This window comes from Python bivittatus, unplaced genomic scaffold, assembly GCF_059951505.1.
Source record: "Python bivittatus isolate LINGU-HERP-01145 unplaced genomic scaffold, Pbiv_v1 ctg000340_np1212, whole genome shotgun sequence".
Lineage (NCBI taxonomy): Eukaryota > Metazoa > Chordata > Lepidosauria > Squamata > Pythonidae > Python > Python bivittatus.
In genome coordinates this window covers 17,960,247-17,971,745 of record NW_028277056.1, presented here as the reverse complement: position 1 = coordinate 17,971,745, position 11,499 = coordinate 17,960,247, and the positions used below count along the sequence as shown (strand labels likewise).

The 11,499-nt window shown below is 37.6% G+C and overlaps 1 protein-coding gene across 3 annotated transcripts in view; it reads right to left on the bottom strand.

Moving 5' to 3' along the window:
* Window positions 1-11,499, bottom strand: part of CUL5 (cullin 5) — a 41,576-nt gene that overhangs the window by 7,053 nt on the left and 23,024 nt on the right. For 2 of the 3 annotated variants that reach the window (XM_025173016.2, XM_007437948.3), the window contains 7 exons: window positions 9,784-9,916; window positions 8,285-8,416; window positions 7,543-7,666; window positions 7,131-7,306; window positions 6,859-7,020; window positions 4,715-4,833; window positions 409-532 (listed from right to left, as the gene is read on the bottom strand). In XM_025173016.2, coding sequence (XP_025028784.1) covers window positions 409-532; window positions 4,715-4,833; window positions 6,859-7,020; window positions 7,131-7,306; window positions 7,543-7,666; window positions 8,285-8,416; window positions 9,784-9,916 — 970 coding nt within the window. The remainder of the gene's footprint in view (window positions 1-408; window positions 533-4,714; window positions 4,834-6,858; window positions 7,021-7,130; window positions 7,307-7,542; window positions 7,667-8,284; window positions 8,417-9,783; window positions 9,917-11,499) is intronic. The other variant, XM_088140638.1, reaches the window with a different exon arrangement.

Here is an 11,499-nt window from a genome sequence, read left to right as displayed (position 1 = left end):
ACACTGTGGCGTATTCTTCCATGAAGCTGATTCCCAGACACAGCTCTAGTCACCGTGTGCCAAGTTTTGCCCCCTCTTTCTTTCCTGCATTGTATGTACCGAAATCTGCTCACTCTCTCTTCTTGAGGTTGCCTCTTCTCAACCTGTGTTTTGTAACTTAGCAGAAAAACTAAGTTTCACCTGCCTGCTTTGTGGAGCCCTTCTGATCACAAAGTCAGATAGTTATATATGAATCTCCACATCCTATAGTGTCAGTTCTACTCTTCTTCTACTTAGATACACTGTGAAGGAAGGGGGGGGGGGAGTTGTCAAGCATCGAGATATCAATTTTTCAACAGCATATTCGTGTATCACATCTCTTAAGTTCCAGCATTACACTAGGCAGCAGCTTACAATCAGTTAACATACCTGGGTTCGTAATATTCTTAACTGGACTATCCCTTCATTCTCTTCTTCTCGCATTCTCTCTGTGGTTAACTGCAGTCTACCAATAAGGTTTATCTTACCTCTTTTTTGAACTTTAGCATTTTTTCTGAAAGGACAGACAGGAAATGAAAAAAAAAAAACCAAGACTAAACGTATGCTGGTTGGTCTTAATGGGCAGAAGCTCTCTAAGATTTCAGAGGCATAGCTATTTGAACTACAGACATTGGGAACCAAATACAAACACCGAGAATTACATCTATACCCAGTTTCCAATGGTTTTAGGATAATGATCCTGATATTTTTTATTTCCCTGAACATTTAATGGCTTTTGGATGATTTGTTAATATTTTGCTTATGATGTTTTATATTTAGATGTGCTGTTATGGCTGAAAGCACTTTGAAGGCCAAAAGAAAAATTTTATGTACTAACAAAACAATGTGCTCTAACCTTATAACCAATATTACAAATGCTTACTATTCAAAGTGCTTTACTTATATTATTCTGTGATCTTCATAAGTGACAGTATAATTCAATTGCAAATATTACATATTGCCTAGAAAACTTTTGTTATCACACTTTCTCAATAAAATAAATGAAAGAAGAGAACTGAAGCTGAAAAACAATTCATTAAAAAAAAACTTTAAGCAGAGAACTTCTGGATTTACTATTTAGTACTTTAATTATATTATCCCATGTCATATGGCCTGTCTTCAGTGAGAACTCTTAGCAGGCACAAGGCCATTGCTATGAGACAATATAAGTAACGATTTATGAGCATGCTTCAAACAAAATGGCTTTGGTTGCACAAGTGACTGTATTGTCCTTAGTGTTAGCAGAGAATGTGACAAGTGCACGGAACAACTGAGCCTGTTTACCTGATCTACCTCTTCTCTGCACAGTCTGTATTATGAAAAAGCATTTTATGAAATCCTCAATTGATTACAGCTAAGATGGTTAGCAGAGGTTATTATTTATGGTGATGACAACCATGGCATATAGAACATTGTAATTTGGAATGTAAGAGGATTCAGATGATAAAGAGCATAAATCAAGGAATGAAATGAAAGAAAGAAAGAAAAAAAATAGGCAAGTTATGTGTCAGTTAAAGTAAGACAAAAGGGAAGAGTGAGTTGATGAATAAAAGCAGAGAAGTGAAGGTATAGATTTAATTGTGAATGTAAGAACTAAAATGTTAAATCAGAAAGTATGAATTGGTATTGTGTAGGTTTTTGTAGGTGCATATGACAGTAAGAATCCATAGGTTATATATTACTCTATAGTGAATGGTGATAGTAATAGAATTAGAAATGAGTTTTGAGAAAAATTGTGCAACATATTGAAACCACATAACGTAGAGGAAGAATCCCATTCTGTGACAGGAATGGAGGGATGCATGAAAATGAGACAAAAGTATCCAGAAAAAAATTACTGGGCCATCCAAAACCCAAGAATGTATGAAAATAATGACTTCCCTAAATGTAGGAAGGAGCATTTGTTGGTGGAGACAAGAGCAGGTCTTGGAAAAATAGACATGGAAGAAAAGGAAAGTAGTGAAAGAAAGCAGAGTGAAAGTGTTACAACTGAGTGCAGATCATGAAAAAGCATGACAAGACAGAGTAATCCCCCCAACAGAATGAATGGAAAATAGATTAAGAAAATAGGAACAATTATACTACAGAGTGCTACAGGATTGTGTGGAGTTCCACTAATGGAAAGTATGAAAGGGGATACTTGGTGGAATGATGAAATGAAAGAGGCTGTGGATGAAAAAAAATACTGAAAGTAAATGATTGCTGCAAAGAATGTGGATGAAAGAAAGATACTGTATAACATGTATAAAGAAAAAAAGATAATAGCAAAGAATGCAGTCAAAGAGAGCAAGGAACAATTAAGTTTAAAAGAGGCAGAGAAAATGCAAAGCAATGTCAATGGAAATAAAAATTCATCTTGGAAGTGCATGTAGAGGGCTAAGGAGCTAACCCCCAGCAGAGTGAATAGAACTGAAAATAAATGATTTGAGATGAAACTGAAATGAAGAAATGTTGTGCAACTTCCTTCACCAGTGCACTGCAGCTTTTGCCTGAAAATTGAAAGAATGCCACTATTGTTCCTCTCTATAAAAGGAAATATACCAAAACTGAATGTAAAAACTCCAGGATTAGTTTGTTATGCACAGAAAGCATCTGACACAACACTGATTGAAAGGTATGAAAAGTGACAATGAACAAAAATTCAGAAGTACAGTGTGGTTTTATGCAAGGGAGAGGTGTACAGACCAGATGTTTACTTTTCAGCAGGTCACTGAGAAATGTATGATTGGCAGAAAGAAAGCTTACTGTATGTTAACTGGATTAAGCACATGAGAAACTGAACAGGCTTGAATTATCAAATGTCTTACCTGAATATGAGTTGCATCATCAAGCAGATAATGCTGTGTTATTGACTGAGAACCTGAATGATTTGCCACAAACATTAGATATACTGTGTAATGCAACAAGCCATGAACATGCAAATTAATGTATCAAAACCCAAAGCAGTTGTGATAGGGAAAATGGAGCAAAACATTTCAAGTTGTACACACATGGCAAAAATCTAGATCAAATAAATGATTGTGTGTAATTTGATAGAATGTTTATTGAAGATGGGAAATCGGTGGAGATATTCAAGACATGCAAATGCTGGTAGAAAGGCAATAGATGACATACAGTCTCTTATAAGGAAAGAATGTTGAAAAAAACTAAAATGGCTCTGAATAAGTGTGTCGTTCTGCCATTGAGGGTTGGATATGTGAAGAGAACATACAAGTAAGCTGAATGCAGTGGGAACAGGGTGCTTAAGGTGCATGGGGTGAAACAAGAAGATAATTGATTGAATACAAAATGAGTGACCAATATGAAAAAAGTATGTTGAGCTGGTTTTGTCAGAGAGAATGAATGAGGATCAAACTGCAAGACAAACTTACAAGGGTGAATAAATCAAGAAGAAGGGGAAGACCAATAAACAGATAGTTGGATGGAATTAATGAGATCTTGAGAAAGAGAAAGGCAAGAAATTTAAAGAACAGAAGAAAATGTGTGAAAAGGTCTATGGACAAGGTAGAAGCAAGAAAGGTTTATAAAGACAGAAAGGTCTGGAGAAATACAGTGAAGGGTATTAGAATAAACTAGATCCAGCTGTATTTCCTTCCCCCCCCCCTTTTCTTAATTTCTTTGGCTTCATAATTTTCACTCTCTTTCTGCATTTTGCACAACACTGCTTATCCCAAAAGGAAAAAGAGTAACAGGTATGCATGTATGTAATTTATATTCCTCTCCTTAGCTCTTCAACAGGTCACAGCCCCTGGTGGACCTTATGGACACTTGGTAGCTAAGAGAGCCAAGCCAAGTTAGATAGAATACTGTCAGAAAATACCAGAACTGTAAGATAGACTGAAAAGTAGAAAAATATCAAGAAGAAGAAATTGTTCTGCCTTGTTACCAAGAATTCTGCATGGTTGTGCCCATGTAATTTCAGGATTCAGGTTGAAATCAAGAGTACCCTTATCCTCCTATTCTACCTTAGGAACATCAAAAAAACACTGCTACTTGTCAACTAGTCATGGATGCCCATCTAGGACCAACAGAAACTATGCACAGTATTTCATCACTTTGGGCATTCGTATAAAACTATAGTAATACAGGCAGTCCTTGAGTTACGACCATTCATTCAGCAACTGTTCAAAGTTACGACAGCACTGAACAAATGGACTTAACGGGCCCCTGAAATTCTGACCGTTGCAGCAACCCTGCAGTCACATGAACAAAATTCAGGCACTTGGCAACCAGTCGCACTTATGACTGGTTGTAGTCACGTGATTGCCATTTGCGACCTTCCCTGCAGGTTTCCCACAAGCAAAGTCTATGGGGAAGTGGGCACAGATGGTTGCAAGTCGCTTCAGTAAGACCCCGCCCTTCTTCACTCGCATGCATCATGCCCTCCTTACCCTTTTACTCACATGCATCCCACATGCTCCTTCCCTGGCCTCCCTGCGCTCAGACACATCCCATACCCTCTTTCCCCGGCCTCCCTGTGCTCATGCACATGCCCCACACTCTTAACAGGTTACTGCCCAAACATTTAACTCTTACAATTTCAAACTGTGTAAGTATAAAGATGTTAGGTGTTTCAAGTTTCATTCTAATATATTATCTCAAAATTCAATGTTAAGAGCAGCTGAACCACTCAATATTATAAGTTATCTTTGGGTATCTATAAAACATTTGGGAGTAAGCCAGTATCACTTCTTACATTAAGCTGAACTCCTGGTTCACTGAGAAGAGAGTTCCCTCTGTAAAGTCTTTGGGCGAATTGACTTGAGGTTCATACAGCAAAACCTGACGTTTCAACTTTGGAAATGCTACAAGAGACTGTAGAGAAGGAGAGAGAGAAAGAGGCCATGAAAATCAGATCTCAGACCAAATTTAGAGAAACTCATGCTACTTTCTCATGCCTTCATTAACAAAATTCTTTTAATTTAACAACTGGAGAGCTAGTAATTTTAATTACCTTAATTAGATATTAAAGAAAAGCCTTACGTATTACATTTGAACATTCTCAAAAGTTAACTTTGAAAAGATAACCTGTTATTGTCACGCCATTTTAGACTACTTATCAAAGTATAAACATAAAAAATGTATATATTAACAAAACATATAAACAGAACTGCTTGTAATATATTTCAAAAAGTTGTAACTGATATAAAAACAGGATAAAATAAGGATTGAAAAACGTAGAGAAACTGAAATTGAAAAGATTGGTAAATCTGTATGAATGGTAAGTATGTTATAATTTGATCTCTAATTTAATTCTTGCAGTGAATTGGAGAAATATTATTTATTCATATATAAATTAAGGACACTTATGGACACTATTTTGTGACAGATGCATTTATCTAGGCTTTGAGAAAATCATTCTGAAAGGCTTCTCTGAACTGAACGCAGAATCAATGCAGTACAGGCAAACAAAACGGCTTCTTAAAGAAAGAATGCAAAGAAATGATAAATAAGACAGAACACATATGTTTTGTGTATTCAGAAGATACCATTTCAATTCCTGGTACTTCTAGTGAAAAAAAATAGTGAGGAAATATATGGAAAACTACTGGCCATTATGCTGATATTGATGAAGACGCAAATACTTTAAAAGCATCTTTTGTAGGAAGTTCCAAATAGTTATCAGCATGTTAATATACTTTAAGAAGAAGACTGGAATGTAAGCTACTCACGCAGTCTTTTAATGACATGACACTAGATTAAGTTTTGCATTATTTTGCACTTCATATTATCTAGTGCAATAAATCCATGGGATACAGCACCCGTAGTATTCAGGGTGGTTGTTTTTTTTTAAAGGAAGTTTCTACATAAGCAACCAGAAAGTAACAACACAGAAATGATAATAAATTAGTAAAGTATGGCCTGAGAGCCAGTTTGGTGTAGTGGTTAAGGCACCAGGCTAGAATCCGGGAGATCACGAGTTCTAGTCCTGCCTTAGGCATGAAGACAGCTGGGCGACCTTGGGCCAGTCCCTCCCTCTCAGCCCCGGGAAGGAGGCAAGGGCAAACCGCTTCTGAAAATGTTGCTAAGAAAAGCTGACTTTTCCAAGCAGTAGCCAGGAGTCAACACTGACTTGAAGGCACAAACAAACTAGATGACACTACTGTTAGATGGACTCATGACTGACTGAATAATTGCATGCCAGGAGTGCTTGTTAAGGGCTTGACTTCAGCTTGGAGGGGAGTACTGAGCAGAACACTAAGAGCTCTGTTCTGGGCCCTGCGCTACCCAACAGTTTTGTAGATAATACAAAGCTGGGGGGCAGGGCTAAGTTTCAAAAAGATCTAGCTAAGGTTGCGCAATGGACTTAAATGAATAGGACGGAATTTAACAGGCAGAAATGTAAAGTTCTGCATTTAGGTAGAAAAATGAAAGGCACGTGTATAAGATGAGGGAGATCTGGTTTGGTAGCACCACTTGTGAAAAGGACCTAAGTGTTCTTAAAGTTTGCAAGTTAAACATGAGTGCATTAATTGGATCATAGAGTCCAGATCATAGGAAGTAATATTTATTCTCTGGTCAGATCCCATTTAGAGTAAGGTGGCCAGTTCCGAGCACTGGAGTTTGAATCACACAGTGACAAACTGAAGCAAGAAAAATGGTAGCTTCTTTAAAAAAAAATGTAAATTATAAACTGAGTGAAGAATGCAATAATTTCTGTAAACAGATAATGAGCTTCCCATCTTTCCTTCCTACGAGTCATATTTCAAAGATAACTAGATTTTATTTAAAAAGCAGAAAAGGTTAAAAACAATGCTTTGTTACAAAAGTTGCTGCCCACATTTCATATGCATGTTCCGATAATGCTAGTATAAAAAGTTTAAAGAGCTGAAGACATACCCACAAAGTTCTCCTAAGCTCAGCGTCTGGAAGTTCTGTTGCTAGCTTAAGGTTTTCAAAGCTAATTTTTTCTCGGGGTCTTTGATTCCATGCAAAAAGCACAGCCAACTGAAACGTCGTTACCTCCAAGTCATACTGACCAACCTCATTCTTGAAAGTTATCTGTTAATAAGACGAAAAATTACCGACTAAGCTTAAGCGCAATCTTACTTTCAGTGTACCAAAACCAAATAGAAATACAAAACGGAAGCGAGTGACGCAGGTATGCTTACAATGCCATTGGACATTAAATGATGCCAGTGAAGCTTCCTGCCACTGTGGTTCTTTTTGTAGAACTCTTCGACCTCGGGGATGAGGTCTTCTAATTCCGTAGGCAGTGACACAAAAACTTTTTCAGAACTTCTGGACCAGGCCCCAGCGTTTAAAATTTTAATATTCACAGAATCAGCTGTACACAAAACAAAACAGAAAGCCCATCCAAGTTACACTGAAGCTATCAACCAGTATATGAATCATAAGTAGAGAACAGTCTGCGATGGAGTCAAAGAAACTGACTGCATAATTTTGTATTATAATTATCCAATTTGGATTTGTTAATGATGACAAAGCAGGATAAACAAGTATAAATAATCCTGGCTCTCTATAACACTGAGAAGTTTTAAAAAGTAACAAGAATAAAAGTACCTGGAAGGGCCAGTTTATTATTTTTGTGCATTTCCTTGAAGGCCTGGTTAAGATCTTCAGATACCTTAATATCTTGAAACATCCTTGCCAATTTATTTACATAATCTGCTGGCATACCTACTTCCTGCACAGAGAGAGCATTGAAGTAATAACTATATAATTTAAATACAATAAAAACTAACTAGTGATCTTCCTTAGTAACTATAAGGGCTATGCAAAATCATTTCAAGGACAGTTTGCAAAGCAAGTAAAGTACCCCTTCAAACTTGCCTCTTGAAGCATCAAAGTGCCCCTCTGAGTGGTTCTGTACAGCTCTAAGTAGCTATTACAACTAGCAATATCAACATACTAACATATCATGGACTGGACAGCACAATACTGCAGGAAGGGAGAGAAAAACAATTCACTTCCCACATCAAATGTACCCATCTGGAAAAGAAACTATTTAGTACTTCACTTACATTTTTGTGTGGGGAGAAGCAACAGGGGCTAGATTCAAACTACAGACCATCAACTAGCTATCTTGTGTATATAAATCTTTGTTAAACCATCATTAGGACTTTAACATAAAAAATTATAAATTCAATTCTTATTTAGAAAATTTTAAATAAACTATTTGCTAATTAACGTAAAGAGTAGGCCATAGATAATTTAAGATTCAATAATTCACATTATGTGTGATTTTTAATTAAAAACTATCTTTTCTAAATAAGAGAGTAGAAAACAGGAGTGATAAACTTACTCGCAGCCATTCAACCATGTTCTCTTCTATTTCGCTGTCTGCTGATATATCCAATATAAGACGCCTTGTTAAATGAGCTTTGTGGTATCTCATAAAAACATCTTTGTTCTGTACATACTTGAGTACCAATAGCTGTTTTTAAAAAGCATTAGACATGTTTTGGTGATTGCTATTAATATTTACTCCTATTGCAGAACAGCACCTCCAGAGTACATTTTGTCAGGAATAGTTCTATTTTCTTAACCCCTACCCTTCAAAAAATCCTACATATATCAACATATTCCATGGCCATGGAACAAAAAATATTATCACATCATTTACACTGAAACATCCATATTACTGCCTTTTGATCACATATTTTATATAGCAAAATATACATATATTTATGTACAATATCCACTGCTTAAATGCTCTAATATGAACAGTTTCAAAATGAAACAGTTGCCCATCCTTTCCCCTAATAAGGACTGTGATTACTAATCAGTGATAGGAAATGTTCTGACGTGCAAATCAGTTTAACATACTGACACTCCACTAGTTTTACAGTACCAATCTGCTATTAGGATCAGTCAGTCACCTTTAATTAGAAATTATTTGATTTCAAAATGATTCAAATATAACAAACATTATCACAGTTTAGAAAAAGCAGAGTTTAAAATAAAATCTGTTGAGCTGGTTTCTCTCAAAAAGCAATTCTGAAGGAAGTAAGATGTTTGACATGTCTTCCCTGGCCACTTCAGCACCTACTACTAAAGCTTCTCCCCAGTCTGGAGAGCACAATATCCTAAGATAAAATTTAATCTTAGATATAACAGGCTTCCTCTCTCTCCTTTTTTGGTGCACCCAGGAAGGAACAGAATGTTAAAGAAATCAAGAACAGGAAAATATTACTTCTTTAGAATTTTTTTTTAAACTAAATCTTGGCAACAACTGTCCAGGAAAGGTTTCATTTAAATTCAGTGAAGAATATAAAAATAAAGCTACAATCTTAAACTTACTTCTTAGGAGAATATCACCACACTCAGTAGAACATTTGAGTGCTCGTGTACAGGACTGCACTATTAATGATGTGTAGCCATTAACTATATTATTGGTGGCACCTTGCCCCCATCAGCAACTATCTTAAAGACTAAATCAGTATGTCACTGCATTCTAACCGTGACTCCCACTGCTATTAATTCAAATTTAGATGAACACAGCGATGTTCTGATGGTTTTGAGATAAGGGCAGAAAGACACTGAAGAGAAATTATCCAATCCTCACATTTATTTCTCTCAAAAGGCACTGGGCTACAAAACCAGGAGACTGTGACTTCTAGTCCCGCCTTAGGCATGAAAGCCGGCTGGGTGACTTTGGACCAGTCACTCTCTCTCAGCCCAACTCACCTCAGAGGGTTGCTGTTGTGGGGAAAATAGAGGAGTATTAGGTATGTTCACCACCTCATTTATAAAAATAATAAAGGCGGGATAAAAAAAACTAGAAACAGCAAAAGAACATACCACTTCTTTAAGTTTTGCTTCAATTTCTTCAGAGGTTAATTTTTTGCTTAGTGGTGTTTTTCTTAATAACATATCACAATAATTTGCAAGTAGCTCTGGGCACTTGGACTCTGGTTGTGTTTTCAACCCAACACTAGATAAAAAAGAAAAATAGTAGCCAAAAAGTTATGCAGAACCACCACCTTAGGTTTCATGCCATTATATAAACTCATACTTTTAGGAATAAATAAGGGGGAAATCCCTTAAGTAAAAACAACCAACATTTTACACATTTCTTCTATTTACTTCTTTTATTTCAAAGGAACTATATGGCTTTATAGATGTAACTAAAAAAATATAAAAGAAAATATACATGGAAAACTACAGAAAAGCAGTGCAGCATGCACGAGAAATGAAAACTTAAATACTGTAAGACTCTAAAAGAATTGTCAAGACATCTTCTAAACTATCGCCAATTTAATCTGCTTTAAAATCACAACCATGGTTTTATGCGATTAAGCAAAAACATCTAGAAACATTTCTTTTTGAAAATATAAGCATAAATAAATGAGTATTCTACAATTTAACAGTCATGTACCTTAGACAGGATCGCACCTGTGCGTCCTCTCTTGGTCCATTGCCCCTGGCACTCCCCGTGGTTTACAGAGGAGTTAAGGGTGCTGAAAAGGGCCAAGAGAGATGTCCAGAGCGCTGCTGGTGGAAAACAAAGGACGAGTCTGACCAAACACAGGTTAGAGCCGCTATTAAGGTCTACCTCATGGCAGTAAGGGTGATGAAACGCTATTATTTCTCTGCTCTTATTGCATCCGCAGAGTGTCGCCCAGCGGCCCTGTTCAGTCACCCGGTCCCTTCAGGGTAAGGAGGTTTCGGAGGACCATCTACAGGGTCGCACAGAGGAATTTGGTGAAGACTTGACAGATCAAATTGGATCCATTCCCAGTTGGCGGCTAAGCATGACGCAGGTCCGGTGGAGATGCCCAGGGAGCGTACTTACTTGGTTACCTGGGGATGATTTGATCCTGCTGGACCTAAGGAAGTGGACAGGGTCCTCGGGGCTACTACTGCAGCTACCTGTGCATTAGACCCTTGTCCCTCCTGGCAGGTTAAAGCCACCAGGGAGATGACATTGGGGTGGGTACTAGCAGTGGTTAATTCATCCTTGCAGGAGGGGGTGTTCCTGATGCCTTTTAAAGAGGCTCTGGTCCACCCCCTCCCCAAGAAGCCATTGCTAGATCCCATTCCTTTGGACAACTTTTGTCCAGTTTCCCACCTTCCCTTTTTAGGAAAGTTGTGGAAAAGGTGGTCACACAACAGCTTCAGAGGATCCTGGAGGAAAGGGATTATCTGGACCCCTTTCAGTCAGGTTTCAGGCCTGGTTATGGGACAGAAACAACACTGGTTGCACTTTTAGATGATCTCTGGTGAGAGCAAGATGGGGGTAGTATGTCCATCCTTGCTCTTCTTGACTATGTCATCCTTTTGGGTCAGTTGTGGGAGTTGGGACTGGGAGGGAGAGTTTTGTGGTAGTTCAGCTCTTTCCTCCAAGGCCGATGTCAATCAGTGGTGAAAGGGAACGAGAGGTCCAACCCGCGGCTCCTACTTTGTGGAGTGCCTCAGGGTTTGGTGCTCTCACTGTTCCTATTTAACATCTACATGAAACTGTTGGGTGAGATCATCCAGCACCATGGAATGAGGTATCATTAGTATGCTGACGAT